This window comes from Miniopterus schreibersii, assembly GCF_964146895.1.
Source record: "Miniopterus schreibersii genome assembly, chromosome: 6".
NCBI lineage: Eukaryota > Metazoa > Chordata > Mammalia > Chiroptera > Miniopteridae > Miniopterus > Miniopterus schreibersii.
Genome location: NC_138107.1, coordinates 16,595,794 through 16,614,623, shown reverse-complemented (window position 1 = coordinate 16,614,623; position 18,830 = coordinate 16,595,794). Strand labels below are relative to the sequence as shown.

The 18,830-nt window shown below is 43.5% G+C and overlaps 1 protein-coding gene across 4 annotated transcripts; it reads right to left on the bottom strand.

The window, feature by feature from the left end:
* Nucleotides 1–584: 584 nt before the first annotated feature.
* Nucleotides 585–16,917, bottom strand: ANKRD66 (ankyrin repeat domain 66). 4 transcript variants are annotated; one of them, XM_081140802.1, is made up of 5 exons: nt 16,838–16,911; nt 11,286–11,460; nt 9,237–9,465; nt 6,451–6,656; nt 585–5,287 (listed from the first exon to the last, which is right to left on the bottom strand). In XM_081140802.1, the coding sequence occupies exons 2-4, from the start codon at nt 11,446–11,448 to the stop codon at nt 6,455–6,457; spliced, it is 594 nt and encodes a 197-aa protein (XP_080996928.1). In that variant the 5' UTR covers nt 11,449–11,460; nt 16,838–16,911; the 3' UTR covers nt 585–5,287; nt 6,451–6,454. The 4 variants fall into 4 exon arrangements, with proteins under 4 accessions (XP_080996928.1, XP_080996927.1, XP_080996930.1 ...); XM_081140801.1 differs by having other exon boundaries at nt 1,536–5,287; nt 6,459–6,656; nt 16,838–16,917; XM_081140804.1 differs by having other exon boundaries at nt 4,840–5,287; nt 9,237–9,387; nt 16,838–16,906.
* Nucleotides 16,918–18,830: the final 1,913 nt, after the last annotated feature.

Genomic DNA, 18,830 nt, shown 5'->3' with positions numbered 1-18,830 from the left:
AATAATCATTGGCCAAAATAAAAACCAAACAATACGTATTCAATGTTATTTATCCTTTTGATATATTGGAAATATCTCTGAACTAAGAGTCAAAAGTTATGGGTTGTAATCTTGATTCTGCCCTTCAAAATGCACAGTGGTTAATAGCACCACTAAAGAACATTCATTAAATCCTCCTGATGTGCTAGGTAACGATGGAATGTCTTCATTCTGTGATCAATACCGTATTAGGGTTCTCCAGAGAAACAGAACCATATATACATTTATATATATGTATATTTGGAGATTTGTTATTAGATTTGTTATAGGGAGTTGGTTCATGCGATTACAGAGGACACAATCTGCCTTCAGCAGACTGGAGACCCAGGAAGGCTGGTGGTGTAATTCTAGTCCAAGTCCAAAGGCCTGAGAACCAGGGGAGTAGAAGAGGTAAATACCAGATCAAGGGCAGCAGAAAACTGATGTCTCAGTGTTGGTGGTGGCAAGAACATCACCAGGTGTTAGACTGGTGAGGTCAGACCTGACCTGGGTTCAGCAACCTCAGTACTTGAGTTCTGGCTAGAAAAGAATTCAGGGCCAAGACTCAGACTATAAGAGAACATTTATTTAGAAAATCACAGAGGTAGAAAAAGTAATTTGTAGAAGAAATGGGCTTAGGAAACAAGTTATAGAGGCAAAGAAAGGGCCCTTGGAGCTTAGAACTGAGGAAGGTCAAGGTAATGTGCCTGGGAGGGTGGGGAGGTGGAAGGAGAGAGGAAAGGCTAAGACGTACTCCCAGGAAGGAGAGAGCTGGATCCTCCATCCTAAGGGTTTTAAGGGTGGAGATTTTAGGGGCGGTCCCAGGGGAATATCTCAATAGAATATTCAGCACCTTTCCAGTGTCCTTTCAGGGCCATGGCTTCCACTGATTAATTGACCAGCACCAGGGCAGCGGGTCATTAGTCAATGCAACTGGTCCTGAGGTCAGCAGTGGCATTGCTTGTCTGTGTTTGCTGCTTTTCTGGGCCTGGAGCTGAAATACAACTGAGGCCTAGATGTTATCTCTAAGGAGGAAGGGTCAGGGGGTCTAAACGGAATGACCAGTGATATGAAAGATCAAGAGGCCCAAACTGAATGACCAGAGATATGCTAAGGGAGGAAAGGTCACCCTGTGGATGAGATCTCATCCTACAATTATTCGTTGCTAGGCACCCGGGGCTTTCCACCCTGGTGACCTTCTGTACCTGGCCCATCGTCCTTGTTCTGCTCATGTCCATCTAACTGCCTGCCACATCAGCTCAAGCAAGCAGTCAGGAAGGAAAAAAGGGTAACTTCCTCCTTCCTGTACCTTTTGTTCTATTCAGGCCCTCGGTGAACTGGATGATGCCCACTTACGTTGGGGAGGGCAATCTGCTTTCCTGAGTCCTCTGATTCAAATGCTAATCTCATTCAGAAGCACCCTCCAGAGAGACCCGGAAATAACGTGTAGCCAGATATCCAGGCATCCCTTAATCCAGTCAAGTAGACACACAGAATTAACTATCACAAATGCTGTCATCTAAAAGACTTCTGTATTAGTTTTCAGAGCTTGCAGGAGCTCCCATAACAAAGTACCAGGAACTGGGTAGCTATAACAACAGAGACATATGGTTTCACAGTTCTGGAGGGTTGAAGTCTGAAATCCAGGTGTCAGCAGAGCTGATGCCTTCTGAGGACTGTGAGGTGTTAAAGAGGAAACCACAGGCTCAAAATTGCATCACTTGTGTAAATCCCATGATACTAAACCTAGATTCAATACCTGACCTACTTGTTGTTTCAGCCTCTCCCAGAAACATAATCTTAATCAATCAGTCTAGGATTTTCTGGTCAACACCAATGAGATAATCTGGTACATGGGCTCTCTCCATCCCTCTTACTCATCTTTTGATTCTCAGAACCAAGCACAGTGCTAGCCCCAAAATAAAGGGTCTATAAACATTTGAAGAATGGCAAAAAGAAAGGAAGGAAAGAGGGAGAGAGGGAAGGAGGGAAGACTCTGCTTGCTTTAGAGCTTTCCTGGAGATAAAGAAAAGGAATTGCTTGTCATTTCCTTGATTAGTTCAAGGCTTTGTATAGTTCAAAATCATTGATTCTAACAAATGTAAAAATTTTAATTTAAATATCCAGATCAGATGCCTGGTGTAAATTCATCAGGGTGTGGACCAAAATGGAGCCACCTACTAAATCTGAAAGCTCAAGGGAGGCCTCCATGGTAGCCTTACAAATTCAGAGAGGTCAATGTAACCACATAGGATTGTCTGAGCATGAAATTCCTAATTCCTCACTAAAAGCAGATCATGGAGGGTAGTCATGTCCTAGGCCTGTAGGTTCCTTTGCAAAGGTCAATCTTTACCTTAAGTGAGCCTGCCGATTGTCTTTTTGCACTTAAGATAACAGACCTTTGAAATGTCAGAGTCATCACCTTTTCCAGACCCCTCAGGGCACAACCGCAGGCACCAGAGCGGGAGATCACAGAGAGCCCTTCATTGTTATCTTTTTCCCCTCCAATTACAGTTTACATTCAATATTATTTTGCATTAGTTTAAAGTGTACAGCATAGTGGTTAGACAATCATATACTTTACAAAGTGGTCCCCCAATATTTCAAACACCCACCTGGCGCCCTGCACAGTTACCCTTGTTGTTATGTTGTTGCAGGAATACCATCTCCATGTGCTGCAAGTGTTAATTAATTACCTTGTACCCACCAATGTAAAAGAAGTACTTGTTTCTTTCTCAGTTTTGCTTTTTATCCAGTCTCAGAGACTTCCCCACTTTGCTTTCTCCTGCCCCCTTACTCTACAACCAAAGGAGTTCATGCAGCCCTCCTTACGTCTCCTTTTATTCTAATGTATAAAGTAAGCTGCAAAACTGCCATTCTCCGAAGCATTTTCTCAATCTGTTGAGATTTTGTTTCCCCGCAATTGTCATCAGTTTTACTCAAACTCAAAAATTCTCTACAAGTTTGAATGTTTTCTTACATTGACAAGGGAGGGACAATAGCCTACTTTATTCTGGTTTCTTAGACAGCCTAGGCCTAAGGGTCTCAGACTCTCATATATATCAGCATGTTGGCCATATCCCGTGACTCTACCTGCTGCCCAGGAGTCAGCCCAAACTACCCATTGTTATCTCCCAACCCCACTTGCTGACCACTGAGTCAGCCGGCCCTTGAAAGTCCAGTTGCCCCTCATCAGAAAATGACTGATGTAAGTTTATGTTCTTGTTTCCCTAGCAACCTATCCTTTGACTCTTGCTTTTAAAACACTTGCCTTACTCTTTCCGCCTCAGAGAGTGTCTTCGGTTCAGGCCAAAGGCTATGTTCTTTCATTTGCAGATCATATAAAAATAAAACACTGTTTAATTGCTCAGAAGAGCCCTGTGGAACCTTCATTTACACACATCGGATGTGACCTTGGAGATCCAGTTCTACCCTGGGGTTTTACAGGGAAGGGACCCTGTCCTAGAAGCATGGCCCACAGTCACATAGCCAGTTCCCTGATGAGTCAAGCCTCGGATGGCTTCTCTCCTCTCCACTGTCCTCTTTATATCATGATGCTGCTCCTGCTTCCTACACGGTCACATAAACAGCTAATTCCTCCTTGCCTATGAGGGTGGGAGAGAGCAGATGAATACACCAAATACCAGACCCTGCCAAGGTTGCAAATCCTCGCACAGGCATCACTGAGGTGGACTGGGTATCACCTCGGAGTGAGGGTGGGACAAGTGAAGTCCATCTGTTATTACCTGTGTACCTTCTGAGGAGTGAGCCCATGGTCATTGTGAAGTAATCTCAGTCTTGAGGCTACTTGGTTCAGATCTTAACCTCAGGGGCCAGAAAACAGGTGGATATTTTCCTTCATAGCTTTGATGGGCTTAGAGAGAACACTTTCCCCCAGTTCCCCCTGTGGACTGATGCTAATGCTTGCTAGTCAGCGATTCTTCTTTGTTACCTATCTAAGACGATGAAGGCTGTGAAAACAATAACCATCCCAACAACTGATGTTACCATGTAGAGGGCATTGCACTAAATGCTCGACATGCATTATCTCATTTAGTTAGTTCTCACCACAACCCTATGGCATAGGCACTGGTGTTCTCCCCAACTTACAGATGGGAAAAGCAGAGAAATTAAGCACCCCACCCAAATTCCTACAGCCAAAAGAACTAGAGCTCCATCCAATCCAGGCAGACTTTCAAGGCTGTGCAGGCATCAGCCAGGAGGCCTAGGGCAAGTCACTCACCTTTCAGGATTCAGTGATGTCAACTGGAGATTATCATACCTGCCTCTTAGGTGTGTCATGAAGATTAGATATAATACATATATTGTAAAGGGCTTAGTACAGACTCTACACTGCAACAGGTTCTTCAAACAAGAACGTGATTTTAGTGTCCTCTTGCTGTTGGTCTCATTTATTACACCCAAACTCATGGGAGGTTAAATATATTCCTTCTCTTAATGCTTCAATGCAAACATGAATGAAAGGAGGGCTCAGTGAGGACACTGGGAGACCACGGGGTTATGGACACAGTAGAGACCTCTGAGAACTCTTATTTCAGTTTAGTCCAAGTCTGACGGTCAATGGAAGACAGGCAATTATCCATGTCAGAAAACGAGGCAGGGGTTATTTATAGGCTGAACATGGAGAGCCTCACTTGATTAGTAAAAGCAATTATTCCTGGGCCCTCTTAGGATTCCCAGTGAAAAAGTTAGCTCATTTCTATAGTGATGCAATAGCCATTACTCAGGCCAGTTACAGAGGGGCAACGCCAGCATTTTACACAGCCCTCCCAGCTCATCCTCACAGCAACCCCAGGAGGTAAAGATTATTTTGCCTATTTTATTGAAGAAGACACAACCTTAAATCACCCTGACTCATAAGCCCATGATCTTAAAACTGCACTTATTAGAAAAGACTGGTTGCAATGGAGGGGCAGGGAATCAAAAGGGGAAATAGTATTATGAAAGTAGTATTTCACAGATTTCCTAAGAAACCAAAAGTAGAAACTAGAAAGTTGTTCTCTATCTCTATCTCTCCATCTTTGCCCTCAGTCTTCTCTTCCTCTCTGAAGAACGCGTCTCTACTTCCTCAGTCCTGTTGTAGAATCGGCCACTTCATACTTCTGAGGTTATATGCTACTGATCCATCTTCTCATAAAGACTCTTTCAAGTTTCCAGGAGAGTCATATTGGTCCAGCTTGAGTCAGGTGTCTTCTATTGTTGGTCCTGGTTGGGGGCCAGTACAAACACGGCAAGCAGGAACCACCCCCTGGGAATCACAGGGCATAGAGAAAGGGGACGGGTGAATACTGGAAAGCTATCCTCCTAGCCATACCACTTTCCTATACGAAGTTCAAGCATTTATTCATTTCAGAAAATTCAAACCTAACTGATATTAACAGAAGCATTAATTGAGGAATGTGTAATAAAAATGTTAGGTGCCCCAAAATAATTGTTTTAGACAGAGAAATTAGTAAACCTAGAATGTGGGGTAGCCAATTAAAGTGCACCAGGCCAGTTGCCTGATGTAAATATTTTTTAGTTTCTATGGCAGTGCTGTCTGATAGGTTAAAGAAAAAGCAAAAAAAAAAAAAAAAAGCAAGCTGCATACATAATCTTAAACATTTTAGTAGCACTTTTTTTTTAAGTGAAAGGAAAGATGTAAGTTCATGTTAATATCTTTTATTTAACCCAATATCCAAAATATTATCCCTTCAACATGTAATCAATATTAAATAGTATTAATGATCTACTTTACATTTTTGTACTGTCTTCAAAAATCTGATATGTATTTTACATTTACAGCACATCTCAACTTGTATGCAATATTTTCACTGGAAATACCTAATCTATATTAGACTTCCTAAAATGTACAGTTAAATAAGCAGAGTAGTAATCATGTTGCATTATTTTATACTCTCTCTCATGAGTTACATAGGATAAGGTTAATTCACGTCAGGGTCTTCAGGTATGTCTGTCCCACTGAGCTAGTCTATTGCCCAGACTGTTCCCCCTGGGCACCTGTGCAGGCGACCATCAGTGACACTGCCACACTGAGCTGGTGGGCCTCTACCCACAACAAAAATAGCTGGAAACTGCAAGATATGTTCGTTCACCTCTTCGCTTAGCCTATGTGGCAACAAATAAATTTTTCATAGATTGACTGAACAACATTTTGGTGATTTGTGAGATTTTTTTTTTTTAGTAATTCTGTGGCCAGCAGGTATTATCAGCAAGGAGACAGCAGTCCGTGTGGAGAGCATCAGGACAAGCCTTCCAGGTCGAATGACAGGTCCTGAGCTACCAGTAGGAGCCACCTGGATAATGTCCTATGAGTAAAATCTGCTAAAGACAACACACGCCTGACAACCTCTCGCCTGGTGCCAGCGAGTCTCCCACCAGAAAACAGGTTCCAGTCCCCTTGGCCCAGACCTTCTTACACCCTCCTCTCCTTGTTATTGCTGAGCCTGGCGGGGCCTCGACGGTTCTTCTGCTTTTTCTTATCAGCGATTTGATTTGAGGAAGGAAGAGACAGCTCCATCTCCCTCTTCTTGGCATCCCAGTCTGGGTCCCTCTGATCCAGCAGCAGCCCCGTCTGCCTGGTGGTGTGGCGGTGGTCCCGGCACTCGGGCTCGGCCCTGGGAGAGGGGGAGACAGTGGCTCTCAGGGAGCGCGCAGGAGAGCCTGGCCAGGATCTGAAATGGGCCTGTCTTCCCGCCCTCTGCACACAGCCCGGGCACCTCAGAGGCCCACGCCTCTCCAAGGGAAGGAGGCCAAGGTCAAGCATTTCCACGTGTACACTTAGGGAGATCTTGGATGCTAAAGAAACTACTTGGAGGTGGAGAAAACCAAGGCACCAGGGTGAGATGTTAACAGAATCCGACAGTTGGGCACTGAGCTTGAAAAAGGCGCTGCTACTTCTTAAAGTGCTCACGTTTATATAGCAACAGCATATTATTACAAGGCTGTTTCCCTTAATTTACTTGTAATTTTATTTTTCCCTAATTATGAAAGCCATGTTTGTTCACTGTAAAAAGTTTAAAAGTACAGAAACATATAAGGAAGAAAATAAAAATATTAGACTCATAATTGCATATGTACTGTATGTGTGGATTGATTCACGTAAAGAATAGTTACAGATGATAGGTAGGTAGATAGATGATAGATGATAGATGATGATAGATAGATAGATAGATAGATAGATAGATAGATAGATAGATAGATAGATAGATGATAGATAGAGAGAGAGAGAGAGAGAGATGAGAGGCAGGCAGATGAATAGATTGCCATACACACACGGACAGTGGGAAGTACACATATGTACCATTTTGAATATGAGGCCAAAGGTGAGTGTGTGACTTGCTTAAAGATTTTGGTAAAAGCGGCTTCACAGAGATAAAATCTGAGCCATCATGAGCTCAATGGAGTCTGAGAGGGAAGATGGTGGTACAGGCAGGGCGAACAGTGTTCTACGTGCAAAGCATTATGCAAAGCACAGCTCATTCAGAGGATAGCAAATCGGCTTGCCCTTCAGTCCCCAGTCTCCCAACCAGCTGGAGTGACCTCTGCATAATCAGACCACATACACTGTGTCCTCTCAACAGTCAGTGTCCCTCCTCTGCCCTGCTCTTCGGACCCGTGTCTTGTATTGCTGTTGTTTATGTAAATAAGTTATCTCCTCTCCCAGACAGGGAAACTCTTAAAGTCCCAGTACTATGTCTGATTTCTCTTTCTATGCTTTTTAGTATCTAGCTCAACGCCATGCACACAGTAGGGCTCCAAAGTATTTGCCGAATGAGAGATGTACTCACTCGGCGAGGATGGATGGGAAGTTGAATTGCCACGCTAGGCCCCCTAAAGTGTTCAGAAAATTGTCCAAAACTGCCTAGGCTTCTTTGAAAGCTCTTACATCCTTTCTCTCCGTCAGCCTCCTCTAGGAGCTCACCTGCTTGCAATATGCATTTTTAAGAAATTCCTTAAGCCATCTCCTTGCCTAGAGTCTAAGTGCCTCCAATCCTCTGTGCAACCACCGCCGCCTCTTCCACTACGGGAGTGACTGCTGATCAGTCTCCTAAGGAGCTCACACTCATGTGCTCGCCCAGCTGGCTCACTATGGCCACCCACTCGTCCACCCGACCTTATCCTACGCTTCTCTCCGGTGTGACATCCTACCGAGCCAGGCCTCTCACTTCTCCACTGTCTTCCACCTCCTCACATATACACACAACCCACGCACACTTCCAACTTGATGTCTTTCCTCCCGATCAAGAATCTTTCGCCCTCCTTCATTAGCCAGGTCTTAGCCATCTTTCAAGGTCCAGATCAATACCTCCTTACCCAAATTCCTTCTGTCTAAACCCCATGACTGTCGGAGGGAAGTTCCTCGTGGGAGATGGTAAGCAGAGATGACTGACACATGATGTGCTTTTTGCCTGCTCAGCACTGTGCCCAGCTTTCTTGGTAATGGTACTATCGGCTATTTGGAGGAACCCCTCCTCCCCCGCTTCAGTTATTCTGGGGTGTCTTTCCTGCTCAGCCACCCATTGGCCACCGGGGAGGGCTTGAGATTACTCAGAGAAAGTCAGTGGAGGGGAGCCAAGGACAGGGCCCTGAGGAATTTCAGCATAAAAAAAGCATGTGAAAATAAAAGGTTGGACAAAATTATGAGAAGAAATAGTCAAGTAGGTAGAAGGAGAATTAGAAGAGAGTGGCATCAGATGAAGCAAGAGTGAAGAGTTTGAAGAATATGAGACATCAACTTAGTGGAGGTTAGACGTGAACTGAGAAGAGGCCATTGATTTAGCAACAAGACTCCCTGATGACTTGGATGAGCGCTGATTCAGCACAATGATAAACCTTACACCGTGCCCCATTTTCAAACTTGGTGTCCCACCTCTCTTATCTGAGATCATTTTTATATAATCTAAAACAATAATTATAATAATTACATGTTATGGTATTAAAATTATAATAATGTATAATTATAAAAATTATAATTTTGTATAATTTAAAAAGAGTAGATTTTACATAATCGAACACACTGTAATTTCCACACCAACTTAGTCACTTCAGTGAAAAATTAATGAAAACTCGAACAGCAGTTGCCTGGATTTCCTCATTTCGTTTTCACGGACCTGAGATCACTGAGCCAGCAAAGACCTTGACTACAGGCCCCTGTTTCTCTGCCCTTCCTGTGGTGGGAAATAAATGGAACCTACCTCTCCAGGAACGCCACACAGGCTTTCTGCCCGTAGATCTGTGCGATCCTCTTCGGGGTGTCTCCAAAGAAGTCGGGAGCGTCAATGGCAGCGTGCAGTGCATGGAGCATTTTGAGCACGTTCAGGTGGCCCAACTCGGCTGCAAAATGAGCTGGGGTCCAGCCCACATCAGTTACCAGGCAGGGACTGGCTCCATACTGTATGAGGAGCTTCATCACCTCCATATGCCCTTAGATGCACCAAGAAGAAATGGGAGAAGGGGAGGTTAAGATGAAAATGTCTCTGCCGGCCTGAGGCCAGTGCTAGTCTAGATAGCACAAGAGGGAAAGACATTGGCCTCTGAGGCTCCTCTAGCTTCCCAGCATTATTCTTTTTCCTCTCCTTAGGAAGGCCTGGTGCCTCACCTTTACCCCCAGGAACCAAGCTCTCACCAGGGGCTGAGGCCTCTGAGTATTCCCTCTACTCCTTTCCAGACACTCCCCTCCCTGCCCTGCCTAGAAATCTGGCGTTTTCTCCCAAGTGACTCTCCGCCTGCCTGTGCTGGCACCAGCAAGGCCCCTGCTTTTGGTAGTCTCGAGGCTGACTTCAAAAACAAATATTTTGCTACAACATGGATGGACTTGAGGACATTATGCTAAGTCAGACAGAGAAAGACATAAATAGGTCAGACAGAGAAAGACAGATACAGTATGATCTCACTCTTATGTGGAATCTAAATAACAAAAACCAAGCTCACAGGTACAGAGAACAGATTATATTGGTGGGTTCTAGAGGGTGTGTGTGTGTGTGTGATATGGATAAAGGTGATCAAAAGGTACAAACTTTCAGTTATAAAATAAAAGGTCATGGGGATGTAATGCACACCACGGTGACTATGGTTAATAATACTGTGCTGCCTACGTGAAAGCTGCTAAGAGAACAGATGGGAAAAGTTATGACAAGAAAAATTTTTTTAACTATGTATGTTAACTAGACTATTGTGGTGATCATTTCACAATATATACAAAAATCAAATCATTATGTTGTACACCTGAAACTGATATAATGTTATAAGTCCATTATACCTCGATTAAAAATATTTAAAGTCCCAATTACATTATAGCTAGCAAAGAGTAATTTCACAGGCTTTCTAGCCAAATGGATGGGGGTTCATACCTGACAATAAATACCACTTACTAACTATGGGACCCAGACAAACAACATATGTCTAAGGCTCAGTTTTCTCATTTGTAAATTGAGGATATCACCACTTAACCTCACTGAGTTCTTGTGAAATACAAATGAAATCACAGATCTATAGTACATAGCATAGTACCCATCATATAGCAAGTGTTTGCTAGAGGTGCTCTAGTATTGCTACCATGACATTGTACTTAAATTTCTGCAAAATCCTCCCCACTGGTTTTCTGCAGTGGCCTTGCTTCCTGCTAACCCATTCTCCATACAGGAGCCAAGACAATGTTTTGGAAAGCAAAGTTGGCTGTAACACTTTCTTACTTAACATTCCTCAATGGTGCTCTATTGCGAAAGGCCTTGACGAGCCCATTGGCTGAATGTTTGCCTCTGTACTCCTCCAGTTCTATAACTAAGCCATGTTAGGCATAGGGGTACGGCAATGAACAAGACAAAGTGCCTGTCCTACTACAGGAATGATGCTTCAGTCCTATTAGAGGTCAAGAGGGCAGAAGACTAGTATTAATTGAGAGCAGACTATTGCTGGGCACTGTGCACCCATCATCTCACCGAATCCTTACTACAAGACTCCAAGGCAGCATTATTGTCCCCATTATGAAGATGAATAAACTAAGGCCTAGAGACATTAAATAACTTGTTATGGTGGTGCCAGAATAGAAATGTTCCATGTGGCGTCAGTGTCTCTCTCTCCCTTCCCCTCTCTCTAAAACAGATAAGCAAACAATCAAATAAACAAACAAAAATCCTTGGGTGACGATTAAAAAAAAAAAAGACACGTTCTTCCTACTACTTACTGGTACCATCATGAATGATGGATTCAAAGGGATGGATTCTGCCTAAGCATTGCCCACTCACCTTTGATTGCAGCCCAGTGAAGCGGGGTTCGGTCATTCCAGTCCACGTCCTTATAGTTTGGGTCACAGAGACCTTTCTTCAAAATCTTTTTCACTAAATTGTAGTCCCCTACAGCCACAGCTTGATGGAGCTTTGTCATGTCTGACATTTTGGCCAACTCCATGACAAAAAACAACTGTGGGAAAAACATGCCACTTAGGAAATTCTCTACAAGCCTTCATTCCTAGTGAGGATTCTTTATCCTAAATTTGCATCCAAGGTTGCTTCATGTGTGTGCTCTGCTGAGTGTATATTTAGATCTTAGCTACTGTGGCTAGTGCATGCCAGTCACCCACCCAAATCTATCAATGGCTCCCCTCAGCCTACAGGACTACAGGCTAAAGCCATGAGCTGGCATTTGTTATTTGGCCTCAAACCACCTTCCAAGGCTAGTAGTGTGACTCTGAGCTAATTGTGAAATTCTGTGCCTTATGCTCCTCACCTGTAGAATGGGTATAATTTGCCAGGGTTGTGGTGAGGATACAGTGACAAACTATGTTATACTGGATACGGAACATACACTCCGTGGAAATTAAATACGATTGCTCCATCAATTCAGGAGACAGACAAAATATAAGCATACAGATAACATGGCTAAAATTATTTTCAGCATAAAGACATAAACCAACCGTTCTCCAACTTAGTTTATAGGAGCTTAGGAATCCCTGGGAGTCTTTCAGGAGATTCGTGAGGTCAAAACTACTTTTGTTATAATATTAAAATGTCATTGGCCTTGGACACTGCGCTGACAATTGCCCTGATGGTTCACAAGCAAAGTGTAGAACAACTGCTGGCACCTTAGCATGAAGAGAGGCCGTAGTGGGCAGCGGCCCAGACTGGACTAGCAGTCATGGTATCCTTTACCACCACAAGTGAGCAGTTAAAAAGAAAAAGAAAAAAAAGCTAGTTTCAGTAAAGAAACTAAAGCAGTAAGAATGTTTAGTTTTTATCCAATTTTTACCCTTGATTACATGACTTCGTAAAAGGGATTTTCAAATAATGAAATATGTCAACATTTGGAACAGCTGCATCACTCCATGAACCAGTATTTTCTGTAGGACAAGTGTAAAATGGTACAAAATCATGCGTGGGTAAAGAGATCCATTCAAAACAGGCCAGTGGATTTTAGTTTAACAAATTTTAATTTAGACTATGAAATGCACACAGATAATTTTGGATTCTAACTAACATTTCCAACTACCACTTGTCCAGTTTGGGTGTAGTATCAAAGAAAAATATTCACAATATCGGAAAAGGGTATAAAACACTCCTCCCTTTTCCGATGTCATGTACTTGTGAAACCAGATTTTCTTTACATACTTCAGCCAGAACAAACTGAATGCAGAAGCAGGTATGCGGATATAGCTGTCTTCTATTAAGCCACATGTTAAAGAAGTTTGACAAAAAAGTAAAATGATGCCATTCTTCTCACATTTTTTGTTTTAGAAAAAATAATTATATTTCATAAAAATATTTATATTATTGTCTATTAGGCTCATGATTTTTGCAAGTGAATTAATACACATTTTTCAATTTTCTCTGTATTAATTTCTAATAGGGTAATTATTAATAGCTATAATCCACATTTAAAAAGCTCCCTCTGGGATTCTCAGTAATTTTTAAGAGTGTAAAGGAGTCCTGAGACCAAAAAGTTTGAGGATTACTGATACAACAAAAAAGGGGCTGAGATCTAGAAAAAAAAGAATGAGAAAAGAGCCACTTGAGAAGGGGCCATTAGAAATGCCTCTTCCATCTCAACATTGAAGTGAGAGCTCAAGAAGTTAGAGTCAACCGTACAAATGGCGGTCCAGCAGCAGCACCTGGGACACTCTAGAAAAGCAAATGATTGGCCCTAAATCAGACCCACTGGGTCAGAAACTCAGGTGGGAGGAGCAGTCTCTTAGAGTCGGTCCTCCAGGTGAGTCTAATGTGCGTGGACATGAGGACCATCCCAGAGGGGGACAGATGAGAGGGAAGTGACCAAATCCACATGCAACTCCCGAAGCATTAGGATGGCGGTGATTTCCTGGGGACAGAAGGAAAGGACCATTTGCCAGACTAGGAAGTAAGAGGCACTTCTCTCTGAAGTGCCCTAAGCTGGGTCCCGAGAGGATGAATGAGTCATCCTGGGCACTGACACTGGTGGAGGGTCCCAGCTCACGCGCATTCTGCAAAGTGCAAGTAGCTCCACCTTTAATGTGTGGACCAAGGGTCCATGAGCTACTCTTGGAAAAGGCCGGATAGGAGATTTGTTAGGCTTTGTAGGCCAAGAGGCAAAATCAAGACTGTTATGGCCCGGCCGGGCGTGGCTCAGCGGTTGAGCATCAACCTACGATCCAGGAGATTGTGGTTCAATTCCTGGTCAGGGCACATGCCTGGGTTGTGGGCTTGATCCCCAGTAGGGGGCATGCAGGAGGCAGTTAATCAATGACTCTCATCATTGATGTTTCTCTCTCTCTCCCTCTCCCTTCCTCTCTCTGAAATCAACAAAGATGTATTTAAAAAAAGACTGTTATGTAAGAAGAAACACTCCTGCTCTGTTTATCAGGGATGGGCCACCCTGGGGGAGGCAGGGGTGGTGGTGGTGGGTGAGCATGCTTTGTGACCACTAGCCCTCAACCAGAGACATTCTCAGGGCGAAGAGCAACCTGCCCCAGTGGGAAGGGCCCGGCCCTTGGGATGGTCAGTTCCACTCTGCCCCAGTGGCACCCACATCTCAGCATGCTCTCTCTCCCCTCCAGGAGCCCAACTGTCACAAGTTGACAGCTGTTAGGAGGCAAGGCAACTGGACTGGACTACGATTCCACTTCTCAGTGCCCCATAGTTGCCAATAGCAGAGAGCCCAAAGTGTAGGTGGTGACCAGCAGGGCCCTGGGCAGTGGCCAGCACCGCAGTGGCTCAGGAGGCAAGTGCCAGGAGCAGAGGGGGGTATGTTGGCACAGAGAGTGACTTCAACTCGCTCTGTGAGGCTCACAGTGCATGCCCAGTGAGGCCCACCTCCACAGGGGGCCACCGTGCACCTACAAAACAGGGAGGGAACCAGGTTTGGCCTGTAGATTACAGTGACCAAGCTCTGGTCAATATAAAGCATCTTGGATCATGTTAAAATGCAGATCCTGATTCAGTAGGACTGGGATAGGGCCTGAGATCCTGCGTTTGCAGCAAGTCCCACAGCAACTACTAGTTCACAGGCCACACTTTGAGAAGCAATGTCTCTTTAGCTACGAGGCAGCAGAGAGGCCTGAAGTAAGGTAGAGGCAGTCCGGCTGAATCACTGCCGGGTGTAAACAACAGGTGCCTGGGCCTCAGCCCAAAGTGGTTCAGCATCTCCGAGCGCGTAGGGCGAGGACTGGCCTCTTTGCATGGAGAGGGTGCTCAGCACATATGTTAGGTAACAGAAGATGGCACAGAAGTTTGTCTTTTTGGCTTGTTTGTTTTAGTAGAAAACCCTTACACTGGAGCATTCGATCCATGGTAAGATGAAATGGTAAATAGAGGTACCAGATGGTTTCTACCCTGCAGGTATCACAGAAAGGCAAACCATTTTTAGAATCAGCGTGTGGGAGCCTCATTGCTTCCCATTCGCACAAACCTATAAGCAGGTTTACACTTATATTAACCCCATTTGTCCCACATTCGAATTCATACCAAGGAAATTCCACAACTTCCCATGGATAAATTGTAATTTAAGAAGATGTTCTCAATGGGTAGCTAAATTTATTTGCAGAGAAATGGATGAGCCGATCCTAAAAATTCACATGGTAATGCAAGCAGCTCAGAACCGTCAAAGCAATCTTGAAAAAGAAGAAGTAGGATTCACACTTCCTGATTTCTAAACTTACTACAAAGATACAGCATTCAGGACACTATGGTACAGAGTATGCTGTGGGGCATAAAGAGACATACAGGGCGATGGAATAGAACTGAGGGGCCCAGTTAAGGTCAATTGACTTTCAACAAAGGTGCCAGGAAAATTCAATGGGGAATAAATAGTTTCTAGTGGTTCTGACACAATTGGATATCCACATACAAAAGAATGAAGTTGGTCTCCTTCCTCATGCCATAAACAAAACTTAATTTAAAATATATCACAGACCTAAATATATGGCCTAAAACTAAAACTGTAACCCTTCATCACAATGGGTTAGGCAGTGGTTCAGAGATAGGAACCACTATCAAGAGCATAAGCAACAAAAGGAAAAATTAAATAAATTGTATTTTGCTAAAATTAAAAACTTTTGTTCTGTAAACGATACCTTTGGGAAAGTATAAGGCAACCGTACACAGAATGGGAGAAAATATTTGCAAATGATATTTGCAATAAGAAATCTGTAGCCAAAATACATAAAAAGCTGTTACAACTTAACAATGAAAAAACAGTTAAAAATGGACAAAGAATATAAACAGAAGTTTCTCCAAAACAAATATGCGCATAGCCAATAAGCACATGAAAAGCTCAGCATTAGTCACTAGGGCAATGCAAATCAAAACCACAGTGAGACACCACGCCACACCCACTAGAATAACTATAATAAAAAGAACAAATAATAACCAGCGTTGGTGGGGATGGACAGAAGTTGGAAAATTCTCATACACTGTGGTGGGAATATGAAATGGGGCAGCCACTTTGGAAAGCAGTTTGATAGTTCTGCAAAAGGTTAAACATAGAATTTTTGTATACGACCAGTAATTCCAATCCTAGATAAATACCTAAAAGAAATGAAACATATGTCCTCATAAAAGCTTGTACATAAATGTCCACAGCAGCATTATTCATATAGCCCTAAAGTGCAAACAATCCAAATGCCCACGAATGGATGAATGCATAAATAAAATGTGGGGTATTCATACAATGGAATATTACTTAACAATAAAAAAAGTGAGGGCTGATACAGGCTACAACATGGATGAACCTTGAAAACATGCCAAGTGGAAGAGGCCAGTCACAAAAGACTGTATGTTGTATGATTCCATTTATGTGAAATGCCCAGAATAGGCAAATCTATAGAGACAGAATGTAAACGATTGGTTGCCAAGGGCTGGAATGAGGCGGGGTGGGAAATGACTGAGAAGGAACACAGGATTTCTCTGTGGTGGTGAAGTTCTAAAATTAAATAGTGGAGGGTGATGCTTTTACAATTTTTAATATATTAAAAACTATTGAATTGGGTGCTTTAAACAGGTGAATTTTATGGTATGTAAATTATGTCTCAAAGAAGCTGTTTGAAACATGAATGATACTATAAATTAGGTGTTTTCTTTATAATAAAAACAAAAAGTATTTATAGAAAACACATACAATTCAGTAGCCTATGACTAACTACAAACTTTCGCAAATTTCGCTTCACATGAATCCCTGTATATTTAAGTGCACTTGAATTTCTATCTTCCTGATACAGGTGTGTCAATGTAAAAAAAAAAAATTACCAGTAAATATAAGCTGTAATAAATATGAATGACCTACACTGACTGCAGTAAACATCTGAAGACAAGAGAAATATAAAAATACTTACTGTCTTCTTTAAAACTGAGGAGCTCAGCACTGGCACGGAGCCTTAGCTGCCAAAGTCTTGTTGTTTCTCGCCATGGAAACGAACCCCTCCTTCCTCATCAAAGCCATCAATCAACCCTGGCTTCCCTGGGCGACGACCGTCTAGTGGACAGGGACAGCCCCTCTGCTTCGCACTGAAACTGGCCAGCAAACCCAGCCTGCTCCTGCAGTCCAAGTGTGGCTCCTAACAGGTTCATTTCAAAGAGCATTTAATAAAAGAACAAAACACGAAAATTAAACAAAAAGCGATTGACGGTCCGCATGACACTAGGAGTCGTGGGGCCTGGGTGGGCCCCTCGCACTCAGAACCAGCTGGGGGAATCTTCAGAAGGCCCTTAACTTTGCTGAGACTCTTCTTTCTCATTAATAAAATGAAGTTTTTACCCCTTTCCCTAGGGCTGTGAGAGGTGAGTAGCTGAAATGATTTATGAAGCACCTGGCACAGGGTAGGGGGAGAGGCAGGAAGGAGGGAAACTTTAGGTGCTTTCTTCTTACCTCTTCTTTCTGCTCCCCACTGTAAGCACCTACTTTCTAATGATGGTGCGGGTCTAAAAGACTCCCCCTCCCTCCCCTCTCTCGCTTCCAGCCATTCTTTGTCCCTCACCTCCCTCCTCCCCGCCCCCCCATCACGCTTTCTCTCTTCCTTCCTACAGTCATTCCTTTTCTTTCCACCTTTCTCCCCACAAGTGTTTATTGAATTCCTTGTCTCTGACAGCCACTTCACTGGGCCCTGTAGAGAACAAGCCACTCATTGTTCCTCTCTTCTTTGACCTTAGAGTCCAGAGAAAAAAGACAAACAATAAGAAAACAAATAAATGTATACACGTCAAATTACAACTTCTGTGAAGTTTTGTGAACAAACAAGGGGCAATGTCAGAGAATAATGGGAGAGGAGGGTGATCGTGGTCGTCCTGAAGTGGTGACATTTGAGCTGAGAGCTGGCACAAGAGGAGCCAGGCATCCGCGGAGCTAGGGAAGGCGTTCCAGGCCGAGGGAGGGGAACCGCTTGATTAGGTGGGAAATAAAGAAGAGGGGGATGCCGCTGGTCTGCGCGGTGGGGGGCAAGTGGAAAAAGGGGTGTTTAGTACAGGCAAAGGGTCTATAGTTCAGGGTCTGCTAGACACAGCAAGGATTCAGGATTTTATTCCAAGTACAAGGAGAAGTTATTGAAAGGGTTTAAGATGGTGCAATTTATATATATTTGGTGACTTTATCTTCTACATGGGGTAGAGACTGACGAAAACAAGATTAAAAGCAGGACAGCCGCCTGGCTGGTGTGGTTCAGTGGTTGAGCATCAACCTATGACACAGAAGATCGAGGTTCGATTCCCGGTCAGGGCACATGCCCAGGTTGTGGGCATGATCCCCAGTAGGGGGCGTGCAGGAGGCAGCTGGTCAATGACTCTCTCATCATTGGTGTTTCCATCTCTCTCTCCCTCTCCCTTCCTCTCTATAAAATCAATAAAGATATATTTTTAAAAAAGAAAGCAAAAAAAAAAAAAAGCAGGCTGATCACTGAGAAGCCTGTGGCTGAAGTCCAGACAAGAGTAGTGGCTTATTGTATTTGGCAGTGGAGATGTAGAGAAATGGTTGAAATCAAGAATAATTTCGAAGGGAATATTAACAGGACTTGTCAATGGGTTCTACATGTGCGGTGAGGGAAATGGAGGGATCAAGGATGATCTTGGGCTTCACATTTTGGTGGGAAGGTGGTGACATTTGATGGCATAGTGATTACTAGAGGGGGGACAGGCTTGGGTAGCAGAAGGGTAGTTTAAATTAAATATTCTGTTTTAAATGGGTTAAGTTTTGAGGTGCTTGTAAGGCATCCATATATCAAACAGGAGTACAAAATGCTGTGGCTTTTGGGCTAACGATACACATTTGGCATTGTCAGCATATAGGTGGTATTTAAAGGCAGCAGATACAGAAAGGAGCGCGATCCAGGTTCTGAG